The sequence below is a fragment of the Lathyrus oleraceus genome, chromosome 6, assembly GCF_024323335.1.
Source record: "Lathyrus oleraceus cultivar Zhongwan6 chromosome 6, CAAS_Psat_ZW6_1.0, whole genome shotgun sequence".
NCBI classification, from domain to species: Eukaryota; Viridiplantae; Streptophyta; class Magnoliopsida; order Fabales; family Fabaceae; genus Lathyrus; species Lathyrus oleraceus.
The window spans coordinates 501,609,453-501,629,144 of NC_066584.1; the positions used below are offsets into that span (position 1 = coordinate 501,609,453).

At 34.0% G+C, this 19,692-nt stretch overlaps 2 protein-coding genes across 5 annotated transcripts; one reads left to right on the forward strand and one right to left on the reverse strand.

Annotated features, from left to right (window-relative positions):
* The first annotated feature begins 61 nt into the window (after positions 1-61).
* On the forward strand, positions 62-11,929 carry LOC127097703 (protein ACCUMULATION AND REPLICATION OF CHLOROPLASTS 3, chloroplastic). 4 transcript variants are annotated; one of them, XM_051036193.1, is made up of 16 exons: positions 62-541; positions 1,632-1,690; positions 1,941-2,005; positions 2,350-2,484; positions 2,781-2,829; positions 3,575-3,687; positions 3,777-3,848; positions 3,994-4,104; positions 5,065-5,246; positions 7,271-7,546; positions 7,646-7,722; positions 7,832-8,157; positions 8,501-8,605; positions 8,748-8,885; positions 9,370-9,536; positions 11,573-11,929. In XM_051036193.1, exons 1-16 carry the CDS (start codon positions 225-227, stop codon positions 11,628-11,630), a joined length of 2,250 nt encoding a protein of 749 aa, XP_050892150.1. In that variant the 5' UTR covers positions 62-224; the 3' UTR covers positions 11,631-11,929. The 4 variants fall into 4 exon arrangements, with proteins under 4 accessions (XP_050892150.1, XP_050892152.1, XP_050892151.1 ...); XM_051036195.1 differs by lacking the exon at positions 62-541 and adding an exon at positions 1,026-1,231; XM_051036194.1 differs by lacking the exon at positions 62-541 and adding an exon at positions 1,246-1,500.
* Positions 11,930-14,072: 2,143 nt separating this feature from the next.
* LOC127097704 (uncharacterized protein At4g15970) lies at positions 14,073-17,883 on the reverse strand. The gene is made up of 4 exons (XM_051036197.1): positions 17,404-17,883; positions 15,868-16,233; positions 14,589-15,070; positions 14,073-14,462 (listed from the first exon to the last, which is right to left on the reverse strand). Exons 1-4 carry the CDS (start codon positions 17,596-17,598, stop codon positions 14,411-14,413), a joined length of 1,095 nt encoding a protein of 364 aa, XP_050892154.1. The 5' UTR covers positions 17,599-17,883; the 3' UTR covers positions 14,073-14,410.
* Positions 17,884-19,692: the final 1,809 nt, after the last annotated feature.

Consider the following 19,692-nt stretch of genomic DNA (forward strand, 5'->3'; position numbering starts at 1 on the left):
AATTTCATATAATAAATTCATTTAAAATCATATTTTTACACTACAAAACCAAAGTTCAAGACAAATTGAGGGAGAGGATTTGCCACCTTTACTCTCACGGTTTTTGAAGAGACTGACATGCCCAATAGTTAAAAACTTCTATCCACCTTATTATTAGTCAAAACTGTCTATCACCACCGCAAAAGAAAGAAATAGAAGATAGCTTAGCCTTAATGGAAGCCTAAATGAAACTTTCAGCATTCCCCAACTTCAAACTTGTTTCTAATTCTTCCCTATTCCATTCTACCTCGAATCAATTTCGCTCTCGATGCTCTCTTTCTCTTCGTCACTGCCATTATGGCTTTCGGTGTCGAAATTCAAAACCTGTACCGCAGATCAGGATGTGTTCGGAGAAGCTTCCGCTGTCGAACGGTTACGGCGGAGTCGATATCCGAGAAACCAAATCCGATTTCGTCGAAGTGATTGCCATTGGCGGTAGGAAGGACGCGGTTCTTGATTTCTGCTTGAATTCGCCATTTCAGTTGTCTTCTTTACGCTTTTGGTAATTGCTTAGTTTCCTGTAATCGTTTTTATGCGGTGTTGTTGTTGTTGTTGTTGTCAAGTTTGGTGAATTGAAAATTATACTGTTGCGTTACTGCGTTTGATTTTGGAGCGTGTCAGGCTATTCAGTGGATGCGATGTAATTGATTCTGGTTTTGCAACTCGAAACCTAAATCTCTATCACTATTATATTTGCTACTTCAGGATTTTCTATTAGGCTTGGCGCGAAAATTGATTTTATACCTTTCATATTTGATGATGATTTTAGAGTATTTAGAAGAGAGATTGGTGATTCAAATAGAGAGAAACTTACCAAAGGTAGAAAATCCAAAGGTAGAGAATCCCTACATATATAGCATGGTAAGAGAGGGTTGAACTAGCAACAAACCTTATCTACAAAGGGTTTATTCGGCTATGTGCCAAATTGTGGAGAATATTTATGCTTAGTTCAAATTATTTGTAGATGATTAGGTTTCTTTTAATTTCTAGCTGGCTCTGTGTAATGAAAAGTTGGCCAAAAGTTTGTAGTTACTTTTACTAGTTTTGGGAATTTAAATTTCCCTTCTAGCATTGTTATTTATCACAGCGGAAATTGATCACGAATAACAGTGGTCCGGTTTTAAGAAGAAATGGGAAATGGCTATGTTGATTATTCTGGAAATGATGGGCATTCTGCGAATGATATAATGTCGTGAGTCGTGACTATTTTGTGAGAGAGCCGTTTGTCACATAAAGCTTTTCCTTACTCTTCACTTGGATCGAACAGGGGAATTGAATCAGCTGCCATTTTTGAAATAACTGCAACTCGTGCAGTTTTTGTCCAATGGCTTAAAATATATTTTCATGAAAAGCTTTAGTTCTCCTGATCATGAAATTAATTTATGAAACAATTAGTAAGATTGGATTAGCATTGTTGACGGTCTCTTTGTGCCTGATATCAAATAGTACATCATTTTTAGTGTACAATAAATAACTTCTTGTTGTAGTTTGATAAATTATTCTTCCGTTGCAGAAAAAGATCTAATTTATTCTGGAATTGCTTTTTCGTTTCCCTCATTTTGAATTTGTCTTGATTTATCAATATCCTGCAGGAATGTCATTGTAAAAGATTCACAAGATGTGCAATTACAACAAAGGCCTACTAAAGAAGGTTTTCCTCTCATTTCTGATTCTTCTTCACTTGTTCTTCATTATGCTTTGCATTTCACTACCAAAAATGAAAGTTAAACCCCAATTCAGAAAACAGACTCATTATGTAAGTCACAACTTTTCAATAAAATAGAAAATTAGTAAAGAAAAACAGGGTAAACACCTAGTTTCATAAATGAAATTCAGTTCAAATATCCAAACATATCACATACTCTGGTTAAAAATACTGATAATTGACGTTATTTCTGCAGAACCTTGCTCCGGAATTGTCAAAGCTCCAGTATTTATGAAGTCATGCTCAAAGACCATTGTCCTTGTTTGTACATTCCTTTCCTTAATACTCTCATAGTAAAATCTTTGTTTCAATATTGGTGATCTTCATACATTAAGTTACCTCAAGCGTAGTTTGCTTTATCCTTTTAAACTGATGTTGTAAAGTTCACAAGTCAACTGAACTACTTAAATTTGTTATTCATCACCATAGAAAATATATTTTATAACTGAAATTCTAAGGCGTGACTTTTTCCATTATTAGATATGGTAAAGAGCTGGCTGACATGAATTAGGATGTTTGGTTGCCTTAAGATGTATTTTTCCAGCCATGATTAGTGAAAGTAGTCTAAATAGACCTTTGGTTATCCCCCATTTTTTTTTCTTTAGGTGGCTAGTGCAGGATATGGATCAGACCACACCGTCACCGTTGATATTTTTGAAACTATAAGGTCCACAAATGGACTCACAGTTGCTGTAGTTTTGAAGCCATTTAGCTTTGAAGGGTTGAGACGAAAAGATGAGGTATTAACGCCACTTTGTATAATATACTTCACTGCTATAATGTCATCAGAAATCACACCCTCAAAGCATTCTTTATGATGGTTATTCAAACAAAGCTGCATGCAATATGATGAATATTTCAATGAGCTCGGCATCTCATCAATTATGATTTCTCACAAAAATGGCACTGGAAGTTATTAAACATCTTAATATTTTTCACTTAATAGTTGCTTTAGTTTCCTCGTTTAATCAGTTATGTTTTGTAGTTCAAGCATTTTTGTCCACATGATATAATTATTTGTGTTATGAATTCTCAGGTAAAAGCTTTGATGGGGAAACTTAAGGAGAATACTAATTTACTTATCGGTGAGCAATGTGCTATATTTTTACAACTTTTTCATGGTTAATTGGTTTTTTCCAAAGTCCAGACCCATGTCCATGACACTAACAAACCCAACTGACACTTACCATACATCAGATTGACTAATATTGATTCTATAACTGATTCGTTTTCACATATCATGTACCAAACAAACAAAGGCATTGGACCAACTTGTGACATATGCCTCAATAACGGGCAAATCAGCAATCGTTAACACAACTAAATCTTCTTTTCTGAAATATATACTCTTGCAAGATTTTCTTTGCAAATCACCTTAAACTCATAAGTATAAGAATTATTTGAAGACCAATTATCGGATAGAACTCAACTTTTTGTACATATTCTAAGAAAGATTTTTGAATTTTATTTCCAACATGCCACACATTCAAAAGAACTTAGATCCATATTTACTAAACCTACTCAAAGTTGACACAATTGTCAAAACATTTATCATCCAAACAGCCTGCAATACAAAAAATGAGGCATTCTTCAGAGTTTCTCAAGTGTTAACACACATAAGGTGACAATAATTGGAAAGGTATGGTAACTGAATGGATTTATACCATTGGGATTATAGGTGGATGCTGGAAGTTGTTTACAGTTCCTGTGAATTGAACTGATTAAAGTTGAATAGGAGAAGCAAGAGAAGTATAATTTATTTTTAATACGATAACCAAAGTGCCCACAAAACGTCTGAAATTTTGCTCACTTTTGTTGTTTATGAGACAGAAATTGACATTGATGCACTTCTCAAAAAAGACTTGTTGACTCTAGATGAGGCTATGAAGACTGCAAATGATGCTGTTTTGCTAGCTATTAAGGCCATATCAGTTCTAAAATCAGTTAAGTTTCATTTTCAAGTATTTCTCTTGCTATTTGTTTGTGTAAAAGTATCATATGGTTAAAAACTTATAGATGGAATGTTTTACAGGAAATGCACAGAAAATTTATAGATAGATTGCACAATAGCGTGAAAGAAGCCTGCAATTCAGAAATTATTAAAGTAAGTTTCTAAGATTTTCATCAACAGTTCAGACATTCTCCCCATAAATGTTGCTTTATATCCCTGTTTATATCTTACTTGAAACGGGACCAATCTTGATTATCAAGGCACTCTATTTTTCTAAAACCTGTCTTACTATGTACAGATATTGGAATGCTATAAAGAAGCCAGAATTGGATTTGGGGCTGCTTATAATATCAAAACTTCAATTTTGCAGTCTATATTTGATAGTCCCTTCTTGGGTGCTTCTTTGAAGGTATCACCTTCCTTAAATATTCAAGCATATTAGTTATTTTTTCTTTGTTTGCGGATCATACACATGCATTTTTTTGTCGCACAAAATGACCATATTGCTAGTAGATCCTTTTAAAGAATGGTTTCCTTTGCCTGTTTTAGATTCATTTTCTAAAAATATTTAATCGTAAGCGTTTAGTTTTTTATTTTCTGATTCTTATTCCTTTCTTCCAGTGTATAACACAATCATTAATAGCGGCCGCTCCAGGTGCTATCCCGGGATTCTCTCCCGGTGCGGCAACCCTCCGCTACGGAGGAGCGGCGCGCATCCCAGTTTTAGATAGCGGCCAAGAAAGCTGGGATAGCGGGTTGCGGGAGCGAAGCGCTTCCCGGCCCAGAGTGATTTTCTGCTTTTAGGGCTTTTTGGAATGCGAAAAAGACCTTTTAACACTTCAAAAAAAAATTAATTTGAAAATTTATTATAGTCATTAGTGTTTTCTCCTCTCTCATTCGTGTTTTCACCTTTCTCCATCGCGGTTCTTTTGTTTGTTGCTTCTTGTGTTTTTCGCGCGCAGCTTCTTATGCCCTAACTCCTCCTCCGCCTCATCTGCTTCAAGCTTCTCTCTATTCTTCTATTCTCCTTCTTCTCTACTTCCGTATACTGCTTTTCTATTTTATTCTCTATCCTGGTCTTCTATATTCATTGTTTTTCTATTCGTTTTCAGGTTGATTTTTCTTTCATATCATTGTTTTTTTTTCTTTCTTTTTAAATATATTGATTATGGGATTAATATATGTAGATTATTCATATAATTAGTCCAAAACGTTATTTAATCTATGTTAAATATATAGGTAGATTATTCATATATAATTAGTCAAAAAAGTTATCCCGCTATCGCATTTTTGCGGTCGGCTGCTCCGCTCTGCTATCCGGGATTAATAACTCTGGACTGTATAAAATTATAATTACCATTTTTTTCAGGATCCAAATAGTGCAGTTATATGCATTATTGCGTGTTCTGAACCCATCAATGATAGTGATATAGCAGTCTTTCTGCATACTTTCCGTCAAACAACAGAATACACGAGGGATATTATAATATCAACAGTACTTGAGCCTGATGTCGAGCCCAACCTACTAATCACAACTGTCCTTACACTTGGGTAAGTATTCTTGTTCTTTTGCAGAGAGAAGGAGACTTGTGTAATCATCTATCTCACTTGAAGTTGTGAATGCTTGTTAGTAAACTTATTTTCTGTTGCTGAATTTGATGGCAATAACTCCCTTACTGTTGATGTTGTATTGGGATTGACACTTAGCATGATTTATCTACATGTGACCAATGATGCACAGATATAATATGAGTATCGGATACAATGTTACATTGATCCTCAAAAAACATAGATACAGTGCGCTTATTATTTAGATTTAGGTTATTATACTTTTTTAGAAATAGATCATTATTATTAAACTATATGCTATGTTTTAAATAAAATGCAACAAAAGAGAAGACACATACTCAAATTGAGCCATTCTATAATTAAATACTCAAATTGAATCCCAATAAGAATTAAAGAAAAGCCTCAAAAATCAAGTGTGAATTACATGTCCCAATTCCTAAAACCCTAGTATTAACCCCTCAGCAGCTAACTATTGCTGCCGCCACTATTTTAGAAAATAAAATTCGGTTATGCATGTGAGATCAAACAGCCACGCATGTTCTGAGTGTGAAAAAACAGATGCATATGGCTTAAGCAAGAGATGCAGGATGGGAGACGCAAGTACGACACGTCTACGATGAGTCAAATGGCGTGTAGATGTGTCACAGTTTTTAATTAAAAAAGAAACAGATCTCCGATACTCCACAGGCATGTGTCGACTGCTTATCACGCCATATCAGCGTATTGATATGTATCGGCAATATCCTAAAGATTTACTGTATAGGCGCATGGGAGCATGTGACTCAAAGATTAAATGGGTGGATTTTGTCTTCTTTTTTGCTGTCTCTCTCTGCATCTATATTAAAGTTTAGAAACTTTTTGCTGGTTAAATGCTAGTTTTGACATATTATGCATGCCTTATTATCAAACATGCTTCAAGTTTTATCCCCGTGTGGTACATGGGCCTTGATGGAGATTCTTCTTTCTTTTTGATTTCATGTGTCGTATTTGCATCAACGGGAAAGGGGGGTATTGTCTGTTTTTTTAATTATTTCTTTGCTATATCTCGATAGAACTTCATACACATACTGGAGAAGAAAATAATGGGGTTCAAGTCGAAGATTGATGTATAATTTGAATAGATGACATTGGCTCTCAATAACACGGGAGATACTAGATTTTGTAAACCCGGTATCTGAAAACCCTGCAGAACTAAAGGTAGTGAAATTGCTAATAATAAGTGATCGACAATATACTAGGATCTTGTCATTGGTTTAACATAAGATTGTTTTATGGTCTAGATGGGATGAACAAAAGAATTTCAAGTGTCTGTTAAGTGCCTGTGAACAGGTTTTGTAAAGAAGGAAATTACACACTCTTAGAATATTCTGTTGGTGGCTATCCTTTAAAAATAAAATTTCGGCTATATTTGGAGAATAATCAAGAGTTGGAACCATTAGGTTGATAACTCAATTCACAAATTAACTAATTTGTTGACCCCCACCCCTCAAACAAAAAAAAACAACAACTCAATTTTCAGTATAGGAAATTGGATAATTAGTAGACATTGTTTATCAAACTATAATATGCATGCTTTCTTAAAACAGAGTCGTGCATTGACATAAAAGACTTATTGGTTGATAAGCTGACTCAGTTTCTAAGTGCATCTGTTATAGAATCTGAACTACTAATCATTTTCTTAACCTTAATACTTTTTGGCATTCATTAGACCATTTCTTTTCTATGCATAGCCGGTCCCAAGTCCGGATAAAAGGAAAGGGTTGTGTTAGGCAGTCGACAACCAATGTAAAACTTTGTCGAATCTCTATTACATGGATCAAATACATAATTCATTAGATCATTGCTACTTGGTTGTTGATTATTGTGGCCTGTGTAATTTTGATGGTGTGAATCAGATCAGTTGTAACCAATGACACTAGGTTTTTCTTTATTTGTTAAGTATTTGAGGTCCATACTTCCATTCCAAGAATTTCTGACCTGTTTCCCTCTTCATATGATTATGGCAGCTTAACCGTGCAACCACCTTCCCAGAATGGTGGTATACTATCCAAACTTGCCCGGCATTTTCCTCTTGTATTTAGCTTTTGGGGAAGACATAGTATGCCACAAATTGTCCCTGGGAAAGAGGATGCAGTATCTTCTCATGAAATGATGAGATCTTATAACAGTGATGAGGGGGAAAGTATGGTTATTCCCAGTACTGTTGATGACAGATTTGACAAGCAGTTTGCAGAGCTGGAGCCAGATGTGAGCAACAACAGCTCAAAGTTGTTTGTTTTAAGGTTTTATCTCTATCTTACTTACATTATCTTACATGCAGATTCTCTCTTATTCTTTTCCTCTTTACAAACAAATTTATCCTGCCTTACATTACATGGCAGGGATTCTGAAGAAAATGAAGATTCATTTGACAACATAGCCAATTCTCCTATCCTTTATGATTCCATTAACGAAGAAGGTAATCTTGAGACATAGATAACTATTTTCTGTGTTGACGCACTTGACAATTGTTGAATAATTTCTATGTTTGGGGTTTTATTGTTCAAATTCTAATCAACTTGCAATAGACGAATTTGCTTTTCAGAGGGAACAGCTTGGAAACTGGAATCTGGGCCCTGGATTTGAAGTGGCAAAAGAGTGGGCCCAAGAAACGGAAGCTGATGTTACACCAGTGGTTGATAGCCTAAGCATATTCCACCTTCCTGTTGGTGTGAGGCCTTTAGAAGAGTTGAAAGACAGTTTAGAAATCTCATTTATGTCAAAAAAGCACGAGCCAGATGCAGGTGTGGAAGCAATGATGGAATTTACATCTTCACTTTTGAAGGCAAAACGTGCTAATAGTAATAAGCCAAAGAAGCATGGTGTTCTGTCTGTTCGTGCTGCATCTATGCTGGTAAAAGTTACTGGAATTTTTATGATTGCCCAAGCATATATTATTGAAAGAGAGAACATTAGCAATGTTCTAACAGTAATATTAATGATATTTGTGAGAAAAAGTGTTGTCAGATTCTACAGCTGACAATGTTAAGGACACATTTCTTTGTGGTTATACTTTGAGGAATAAATAAAGTGTGTACAGTTCCATTAAGATTGTTAGTTTAATGATAAAGTAGCAGATTGAGCTTTGCAACTAGCATTACTTTGTTTTATTTAAACTTTCATTTGTGTTGTAAATTTGAAAATATATTTCAACCCCAAGTGGTAAAGATTTTTTAGGATTGACTTTATATTAACAGGAGGCAGAACGCGATATGTCAATAAAGTGGAGTCGTGTTGTGGAAATACAATATAGGGGAGGAAGATACAAGGGACGATGCCAAGGTGGTATTCCTGAAGGGAAGGTAAATCCTTGCAAATATGTAATAGCAAGCAGAGCTTGTTCCAGCTAGACTCAGGAATTTCTTTTCTTTTCTTTCTTTTTTTTCCTTGTTTTGGCCAACAAGCTGAAGAGAATAAATGTGTTAAATGAAAATCTACAACCAGGGGCGTCTTGTTCTTCAAGATGGAAATATCTATGACGGTTTATGGCACACTGGCAAGAGGTCAGGTCCAGGAACATTCTATTTCAAGAACGGAGACATGTTTCAAGGATCGTGGAGGGATGACGCCATGCACGGCAAGGTTTGTACTCTTTTAAAATTAACTCTTGTGATACAGTCAAAGCTCAACATGAACAATGAGTAAACTTTAAAATCATTTTACTGTTGATATGTTGTACGATTGTATCTATACTCAAACTACTGAGATATGCAAGTCATCTATCAGCTGTTATTGTACGGGGGTTTGCTTTGCCAAAATTTCTAATTTATGTGCGGATGAAACCGAATATCTGTATATCCACCAGTGAAGATTTTAGTAATATTAATATGAATGCCATCATACAACTTCAAGAAATAAATTTTGGTTAACACACATCCAATTGTTGGCAATTGCTGTGTTGATCTTGTACACTAATTTTAGCAATTTTAGACAACCGTTGTAAAGTGATTGCTTTTATTTTAATTTTATTTATATATAAGTTTTGAAGTGTGTCATGTATTATAATGCGGGCTATTACTTTGGTAAAACCCTAGAATAAAGTAACTGATGCTTATTAATTATGTAGGGTTGGTTTTATTTTCACACTGGTGATCGGTGGTTTGCAAACTTCTGGAAGGGAAAGGCAAATGGAGAGGGGCGGTTTTACACAAAGTCTGGTGATGCCTTCTTTGGCAATTTCAAAGACGGATGGCGGCATGGCCAGTTTCTTTGTGTGAATGCAAATGGAACGAGGTATCAACACAGTTAGTTTAATTAATTGAGTTATTTACATGAATTTTATTTTTCAGTATGCTGATTATATTTCTTCACCAAACAACTTATACTAACCATCCTTTAAGTCTTCGTTCTGTTAGATATGACATTGACATTTTGAGAGGAACAAGAAGCATTGTTGAAGGACCTCAACTTTAATTTGATCACCAATCTTATGATCAGATGCTCCTGAGTCAATAATCCATGAATTTTGTTTTCCCTTGCTAATGTTTAGAGCATGCAAAAAATTACCTTTTTGTGCCACAGTAGCTGTACCAATTGTTTGTTGAAGAATTTTTTGTAAGGCTTCCATTTGCTCCTTGCTGAATGGTGATGAGTGAGAATTTACCTCAGCTGTGTTCCCTCTGCTGTCCCGGTTTTTGGTCCATTTTAGCTCCGATGGCTTTCCATAAATGATCCAGCATGTGTCCTTGGTATGACCCGGTTTCTTGCAGTGGTCACACCAAGGCCGGATTTTCTTTTAAAGAACGCTGATCTCCCCTTGCTGCCATTACGGATCCCTCTATAGATGGGGTTGCCCTGGATTTTCCAAGCATCACTTTTCTCCTACTCTCCTCTCTTCATATTTTTGAGAAAGCTTCTCGAATTTTTGGAAGAGGTTTGGTTCCAAGGATTCTCCCACGAACTTCATCAAGTTTTGTGTTCAAACCTAATAGAAATTTGTAGACTCTATCTTTCTCCACCAATTCTTTGTACTTCTTTTTATCCTCTGTGCAACTCCATTCATTTTCATTATATACATCCAGTTGCTGCCAGTGACGATTGAGAGTATTAAAATACTCTGTGACGGAGCAGTCATCTTGACGTAAATCATAGAGTATGCTCTTGATTTCAAAAATTGCAGATGTATTGTTGACATTAGAGTAGGTTTCCTTTACGGCATCCCACATATCTTTGGGAGTGTCATAGTACATGAAATTTTCTCCAATTTCATTTGTCGTGGTGTTTAGCAGCCATGCCATTTCTGAGGTTGGAATCCTCCTTTTTTGGACACTTGGAGTCTTTTGTGATATAACATTCCTTCCATTTTCCTTGAAGGTAGATTTTGATTGAGCGCACCCATTGATTGTAATTCTGGCCATTCAATTTGTGACCGGTGATAGCAAGAGCATGTCCTTCAGCCAAACTGTTGGTTGAATTTTCTACTTTAGTATCTGCCATGGGTGGTGCTCAAGGTTTAGAAATGGTTCAGATCTTGTGCTCTGATATCATGTAGAAATATGTTGTATATTTCATTATGTTTAGAACTCTTACATGTGAGGTATAAATATAATACACTAGGTTGAAAGTTGTACCCTAATTTGTTAATAAATAGAGAAATAATTTCCTATAATGGCTCCTATCTAAATAAGGAAATAGTAATTACCTAAATAAAGAAATAACAATAATAGATAATAACTTTATTTACACCACTATTTTGTAATAGCTTGACAAATCAGAATCAACTGATTATGATTTGATGTGTACTAATCTTCAACATAATTCATTCACCTATTTGACATATTTGTTGGGCTTAAGGCTCAAACCAAGTACCTAACAAGATCAAATGGAGAGGAGTCAAAAACTCAGAGGTAGAGGAACACCTAGAAAAATTATAAAGAAACTATTAAGAAAAATTTCGAGATTAACTAATTGAATAGGAACATGATCTTGGAAAGAACATTAGGATAAAATTTGATCCATGTAACCGATTTTATTTAGTGGGATAAGGCTTGATTATTGATTCTTGACATGTTCAGCGTCTCTCATTACCAATTTGAAATGTCAAAATGTTAATCTTTCAATTTTTTGAAACATTGCAATAGAAGTATATGCACTTCACGTGAATGAAAATGAGAACTTGGATCTATTGAATGTTAACCATTATTTTTTGGTAAATTGCCGGACATATGTTGTAAAATCGCTGAAGAATGTCGTTGTTACCAATTCAGTAATCAAATTGACTTTTCTGTGTAACTGTCATATTGACTTCTGTGTAACTGTGATATGCACAGGTACATTGAAATTTGGGAACACGGAGTTCTTGTAGACAGCAAGCCTTTAGACAGATGACTGAGTGAGCTGGAGATATGTGGTGCCAAAATTTGTCATTACTATTGTGAATCTTACAGTCTTGTTTCATCTTTTTATTATTTGTTTTTTCATATTCCTCTTTTTATGTACATTGAATGCAAGCAATGAAGTTTGAAGCTACAACTTCATGTATACTACCTAAATCTCTCACTCTGGACCAATCCTAATGGCTTTGTATTATATAGCTGGCAGTTTGCTGTGTCATAATAACTCACAGGTGAATTACTGAATTTGTATCATGACAAGCTATTTTTTAAAGTAATTTCGTTTCCTTTTTAGTCATCACAGTCACACAGTTGGGTTATTTGACACATGCCGGCACAATGCTAAGAAAATCCTCATCATTCTCTTCTTAAGGAGTTTCTCAATACATTTTTCTATATGTTAAGATACACTTGGTAAAGTCTTTTCGGTAGTGTATTTTGATAACCATGAAAACTTTTTTTTTTATGAACTTTCATATTTTAATGGAAGGATAAAGTTTTTTTTAACTAATAACAAAACTCTTGTTGCGGAGAATGTTTTTGGGTGGGATATGGTTAAGACGTGTATTTGTTTGTAGTTTGTCATAAAAATAAGTTGAAAAAAGATTTAAGAATAATTGTAAATTTAAGATGAAATAGTAATACATATAGAAGATTAAAGGTAAATAATACTATAAAGAATAATAGGATTAAAAATAAAAATTATTGAAATTTGTATTAGATAAATCAATTGTTTTAGTTTTTTAAAAATAAGATAGTTATTTTATAAGAGAATATAATTTTTAAATGGATTTAATTGAAATACACTGACAGTGTAAAAAGATTTTACACCATCAGTTAATCTCAGACGTTGGATGTTGAAACAAGTTTGATTTTTATTTTAAAAATCTATAAAGTAATACAAACGGGTGATGGTGATGAATCGATAGTGTAATTCACCCTTTATAAAATTGGCCTCCACTATCTTCTTTGTGAATCTCTACTTTCTTATTCACTTAACTCTCTTAATATTTGTTTCGGAGCTTATTCTAGAATGCATCTCTGCATCTAATTCACCCTTTATAAAATTGGCCTTCACTATCTTCTTTGTGAATCTCTACTTTCTTATTCACTTAACTTTCTTAATATTTGTTTCTCTTTTCTCTCATAACAATGGAAGATAAGAACTATGTTGATTTTTCTACAAATTCTGCAAATTTTTATTATTTACATTCAAACGAGCGTCCAATTTTGATTCTAATTACTCCTTTAGATAAGAACTATCATACCTAATTTATATCAGTGTACATTGCACTGATTCTCTTACAATTTGTTTCTCATTTCTCTCATAACAATGGAAGATCAAAACCACATTGATTTTTAGATAAGAACTATCATACTTAGTTTATATCAATGTACATTGCATTGATATTTAAGAATAAATAAAACTTCATTGATGGATTACTTTCCAAACCTTCAATTTCTAATCCATTGGAGAGGCCTTGGATCTGTTGCGACACAAGTTAAAAATATATGCATCAATTGCAAAATTTGTTCTCTCGATCAATATTGCAGTTGTGGTGGCATTTTCAACATTTAAGACACTCTTATGTTTCTAATTACTTACAAGGTTGAAAGTGTTGTGGGATTAACTAGATGATTATAGACCAATTCCTCTTTGTAAATGTTCTTTCCAATGTTCATCTGGACTTATTAATTAATTAAGATCTAGATTGTGTCATTAGGTTTCTAAAAGGTTTGAATGAACATTACTCATTACAAATCACAAATCATGATGATGAATCCAATCCATTACGAGATATTGATGATAATAAAAATTTATCATACAATATGAATTAACTGGATCAATTATTGCATCTTCCGATACTCAGCTATTTAAATCAACCACTACTTTAAAAGTTATTTCATTTTAGCAAGGAAAGAATAACTCACAAGGCAATTTTTAAAAAATGTGTACCATCATTTAGTTTATACATGTTTTCTCAAGCATGATTTCGTACAAATTACAAACCTAAAGGAAAAAATCAACAAAATTCTCAGGCCAATGTTGTCTCTAATGAGAATTCAACACGTGGATTCTTCTTCACATGAATCTTCCATTCTATTTGGTTTTACTAAAGAGCATTATAATAAAAAAACAGTTTATGGTTCATTTCTCTACCTAAATGAGTTCTTCGTCAAGTTAACAATAATTGGACCATATTAACATTAAAAATAAACTAAAAAAATATCTTCTCACTACACCCCAAATCCATCTTACACAACCCCTCTGTTTTTCTGTATATTGGAAAGTCCTTTTACGCTATCAAAACTCTTATAATGATTTTTCACTCTTCCTTAAGAAGAGCTTTGTTTTCCCTTTGATATTCTGACTTAAGTTACTTTTGCTAGATCATCAATTTAGAAGCAAATCACAGAATAGTGCTAGATCATCAAGTTAGAAGCAAATCACCAATTTAATCACAGAATAGTGTATAGTTAAATAATATACAACAAAATGCTGCACAGAATTGTGCAAAGCACAGACGACTTAATTTAGGAAACACTTAAAATCAATTAATTGAACAGCATGCTACATCTTTCACATTGCCAAAGTGTTTCTTCCTAGAGACCCTGGTTTATAAAAATCAATTTCCTAATTCAATCTTATATCGAACCTTTTCATCCCAGAGTGCTGTTGAACTTCCACATTTAAATGTGACACATGCAACAAAACATTAATGTTGATCATTTTCCTTATATCGAACCTTTTCATCCTAGAGTACCGTTGAACTTCTACATTAAATCATTTTCCTCTGGTGAACCATGGTTCCTGAGAGCATCAAGGCTGAGGAGAAATTGCACCCCAGAAAGAAAACATTAAAGCAATGAACAATAATAAAGAGTATTTTCAGAATGGTAAATAAAAAACAAGGTAAGATTATGAATAGAAAGGCTCAAGTATATTGCCGACCTGCATTTTTGAGGAACCCTCCAGGAAACAACTGACAGTTTTTTCAAACTTGGAGGCAACGATAAATAATGTTTCCAATCCTGAAGCATAATCTGAAGGTCGTGAAGCTTGCTATCCATACCAAAGCAACAATTTGCATGCATCGTACAAACCTGGTTTAGATCCTTACTGGGCTCACAAAGCCCACCAAAATTAGTTGTATCCAAAAATCTCATCTTCAGTCCAATATCAGCAATGAAAGGGTGAACCTTGATGAAGTTAAGGACATCTTGATCATGGTATCCGGGATAAGTTTCTCGAGAAGAGTACCAGAATTTGTAAAACTCTATTGATCTATTATTGGACTTTACAAAGCTGAATCCTCCATTGGGTCTGTTCTCTACATCATCAGAGCTACCTGTGAAATGATCACACGCTATCTGGAAATCTGCATCAACGTAAAACTGCGGAAATGGGTCCCTAAACCACATAACATCAGCATCCTGGAATAGGAACACCATAGTAAGCTTCAACAAGAGAGCTTAGAAATGTGAAGAGCTTCTTATATAGACTCTAATAACATCAATTGTAGGAAGATATAATAATAACAGCAACAATAAAATCATAGCCATAAACTTAGCAGCAATAATAACTAGTTATTATTTTGGTGAATTTAACGACAAATGCTAAAGTTAGCTATTATTGCTACAACAGTTCAACAACAATTCGCAAGTCAGAGTTTATGAAAAATCTTTGGGTTCATCATACCTTCAATTTTACTGTGTCTACACTGTAATGCCTGGAAATGAGAAAAGAAAAAAAAGTAGAAGATGGAGAGGAAAGAATGGTTTGTTTAATTATCAATGATAACTAAGGAATGATAATTCCCAAGATAGGGAAAAAGGAGCTTCCACTTTATTCACAGCCTCCAATATCAAATTTTACATTTATTTATCAAATTTCTAAAAAAATGTATCATGCTCCATAGCTTGGCTAAAAAAATAAAATCAACAATATGGACTTATATTGCTGTAATCAGTATATTCTTTACATGTAAAATGCTGAAAAAGAATATCATATAGGATACAAAATTGACTCAACATACGCAACTCATTCACTCATTCATTTAACAGACAAATATCTCTTCATTAAGCACGATTATCTACAAAAATCCATCACAATAACAATAAACATTGAACTTAAGAGAATTTTGCTCATGGCAGATGAAAGAAAAAACAAACTTAAGGCTTACATAACTATGTTCTAGTGAACTTGAAGAGATTAACGATGAAAAAAATACCGTGAACACAAAATTGTATCCCATCTCAAGAACAGAACGCAAGAAATCAATCCTTCTCCACATCATCATCAAGTAGCTAGGAGTCATAAAGTATGCTTCTTCATGAAAATCAGCTTCTTTACTAGCAAGAGAAAAGCAATGGGTATGTATAACCTGACAACGCGCAAATGCCTTTTGATCCAATGCAACGATTACCAAATGGTTTAAAAGCCTACGAGTATGATCTCCTATTCTGAAGCTCTGAAGGAAAAGATCAATGACAGAATTTGGAGCTGCCCATGCTTCATTTAAAGTGGTCAAGATAACAGTTTTGTCTTCCATAGCGGCGTCATTCAAGATTTTTTCAAGTGGAGATTCGTTGCTAGTCTGCAGAAGAGTCGATTAAATTTACCTTTTTCATGGACAAATGCACAGATTAACCACGACAGTAAAATAAGTAATCCCTCCATCGGGGCAGCAGATCAGCATCAAGATACTCTCCTGGTAAAATGGTAATAAAACTTTCATGCAGGTTATGGTCATGCTGATGCTTATTATGAAATTAAATAAAATAATGAATTATAACTATGAAAAAACCATCACTTCGAACAGAGAACAGTCTATTCATATTTTGCAATGCTGACCATCACTTCTAGTAGAGAACACAGTCTATTCATATTTTGTAATACTGACCCACAATTCATATCAACAGTGAAGAAATCACAGACAGTTAGTGTAAATGTTTCTCCCTGTCCATTGTGTAAGTTAACAATAATCATAAATAGCTCATCATCACATCGTCAATCTTTCTTGGTTAATGCTTGGGAAAGATCTAACTGAAACTTCAATTTTATCAAATCTTACTACCTCAGTTCCACCCAATCTCATGGAATTTAAGGAGATATCAACTGCAGAAGGCTAGTGCATGTTTAGTATCAAGAGGAGTTGAACAAAATCTACAAATTAATGTGAATTTTACAAACCCCCCTCATTACCAAATAGCCACTAAATAACCAAATTTTGGTCCAAAATTAGTACTATAATACTAAAGATTTTACAAATCTATACCGTCTCTAGAATTTTAGCATAAAACCTATAAGCGCACACAAGGACATCAGACTCGCTGACACGCGACACCTGTACTAATTTGAAGGAAAAAATGAATAAATTGAACTTAATCACTTGTGTCGGTCTCGTGTTGAACTTAGACACACCTAAGCCTTTGTTCATAGATGTCGATGAGCATAAAACACACTTTTCAAAAGACCATTTCTAACAGAATATTCAAGTTCTCATAAGAAATTAGAGCTTAAATTGCACTTCACAATCAATAAAATAACACAGTGAGAATACCAAAAGTTGAACACGCGCGTTTGAGGTAGCACAACAACTACATTATAATCAAATTCATACACGAGAGAAAATTAAGCTTCAAATTGATTGTCAATCGATAAGATAATGCAACAAGCAAACGAAAACAACACGATGCACAAAATGCTATAACTCGATTTACCAAAAAAAGATGCTATGCATAAGTAGAGAGGAAACGGAACTTACCACAGCGAGATCATTCGACACCAGCGGAAAAAAGCTAGAAAAACGAGCGAGATGATAAGAGGAAGAGAATCCAGAGAAGAATCGGTAGGAATCAACGTCTCTGAGAAGAATTAAGCAAGAGAGAGAAACGGTGGCGAATAAGAGCGCCGTAACGAGGGCACAGCGGAGATGAGAGACTTTGGAGTCCCGAAACATGTCGTCGGTGGAGTCACCGGTGGTGAAGCTCTTCGTTGTGAAAATTATGTAGCGGCGCGTGAGAGAGTGTCGGTGCGGTCATGTTATTGTTGATGCATGAAAAGAATGTGAATGAAAATGGAAGTGGGAATGAAGAAGAGTGTGAATTAGAAGAATCGAGATTCTTGGCAAATCTGTTACGGGCGCGGAACGAATTCTCGTGTTATTATGAACTGGTACGGCTTTATGACTTTAACCCATTTACTAGAGTCGGTTTGCTAAGAAAAATGAGCTTTTGATTTGGGGAATGCTAACTTACAAGCTTAAAAAAAAGAAAAAGTAAGTTTTCTTAAAAACATGAAACATGTGTATTCAATGCATCAATATGGAAATATTTGATTTTGGCTTAAAGAGTGTCCGAGACTATGAGTTAAAATCACCTTTTCAATTTTTAGTTTTCAGTTTTTAGTCCACATTAATAAAAAAAATTATATATATGAAAAATGAAATAATGTTTAATGTCTTTACTTAATATATAAGTTATATAATAAATTTTAAAATAGTATTGATAATGTGAAAATGTCAGATGAGAATCAATAAGATCAACCTAGATGAAAAAATTATGAATATGATTGCAGTTTTATGGTAGAATATTAAATAATAAATTCATTATTATTATTATTATTGATTAATCTAACTAAATTCAAAATTACAATGTTATTAATTTGTATATCTCGTTAAATTTCATTATAAGATTCGTATACAAATTTAATATACTTTGATGTTATCTTTAATTTTTCATATATATTAAAACCATTTTCATGTTTATATTTATTTTTTTGAATAAAAATTATTTTAATAAGATAATGAACCATCCATTTTTAATTAAGAATATCGTTTTATGTTAGTTTGTATGTATCAACTAATGTAACAGCTAATTTATCAAACACTCTAATTAATTTATCAGCTATAAGCTATCAGACATCAGCTACCAGCTATCAGTCATCAGTTACCAACTATCAGTTATCCGTTAGTTTTACCAAACAGAACCTTATTAATGGTAGCTTTTGTTAGTAGTCAGTAGGTGTGTAAGGACATCGAGTGTAGGGGCACGAGTTTGAACTCACGACATCTTATTTGTGTATCTTTAAAAGGTGAATTTCAGTCATTGGGTTATGGTAGTTGGTAGATGTGTAAGGACATCGAATGCAGGGGGCGAGTTTGAACTCGTGACATCTTATTTTTGTATCTTTAAAAGATAAATTTCAGTCATTAGGTTATATAACCCCAAAAAAATTGTCTCTTTTTTTCATGCATTTTTTTGTTGCATATTTATTAATTGACTATTTGCTTAAGTTGGAGTTGATTAAGAAAGTTGGAGCGGGTCTTTCAACTTATTTTTTAGAGAGACTTTTGGTTTGGTACGGTTCCTTTAGAGATTAGATTTCAAAGACTTTTCTTTATTTTTCAAGTTTCTGAAGGTATTATAGGAGAGGTTGGAAGTTGTGATCAAGGGGTGAGTTGGGTTCTTCATTGGCGTAGAGCATTCTTCGTGAATGAAGAACCTCTAGTTGGAGAGTTCTTCTCTACTCTCCAAAAGGTTCAGCTTATGCGAAGATGGACGGGTGGGTTTGGAGACATGTTAGAAATGACTATTTTTCTATGGTGTCGGCCTATCAACTTCAAGTAGATTTTCACCCCACTTCTGAGAGGCATGTGGGAAATTTCTTCCTAGCTCGTCCATTAATTTAGAAGAGTTAGACTCATGCTAATGTGGTGGTTTTTTCTTGGTAGTTTTTGTGTGTTAAGCTTCTATAAAAGGAAAACGTATTCAAGCTGAAAGTTATCATTGATCTATAAGGGACCATGTGTGCTCTTTTTGGGGATAGGGTTGAGACTTCATCTCATTGTTTGTCTTGTGCAGTTTGATTTTTAGTCTATATTATAGGATTTTAGGTGGTTATGGGTTCAATTGCCTCTTCCTAAGAATATTATATCAGTTTTTGAGTTTTCCCTCTCTTTATGGTCTAGACTTAAGTTTAAGGATAAGTTTATAATGATAAATTGTCTAGTAATTTGTCAACAAATGTGAAAGAGTTAGAGGATAAAAGTATT

Bases quoted from the DNA above. Each gene is read 5' to 3' on its own strand.
- LOC127097704 (XM_051036197.1), bottom strand. From the start codon at position 17,598: ATGTTTCGGGACTCCAAAGTCTCTCATCTCCGCTGTGCCCTCGTTACG. The intron at 16,234-17,403 runs GTAAGTTCCGTT...ACTCTTCTGCAG, and splicing joins TGTCGAATGATCTCGCTGTG to ACTAGCAACGAATCTCCACT. The intron at 15,071-15,867 runs GTATTTTTTTCA...TTCCTATTCCAG, and splicing joins GATACAATTTTGTGTTCACG to GATGCTGATGTTATGTGGTT.
- LOC127097703 (XM_051036193.1), top strand. From the start codon at position 225: ATGAAACTTTCAGCATTCCCCAACTTCAAACTTGTTTCTAATTCTTCC. The intron at 3,688-3,776 runs GTTAAGTTTCAT...AATGTTTTACAG, and splicing joins CCATATCAGTTCTAAAATCA to GAAATGCACAGAAAATTTAT. The intron at 7,723-7,831 runs GTAATCTTGAGA...AACTTGCAATAG, and splicing joins TGATTCCATTAACGAAGAAG to ACGAATTTGCTTTTCAGAGG.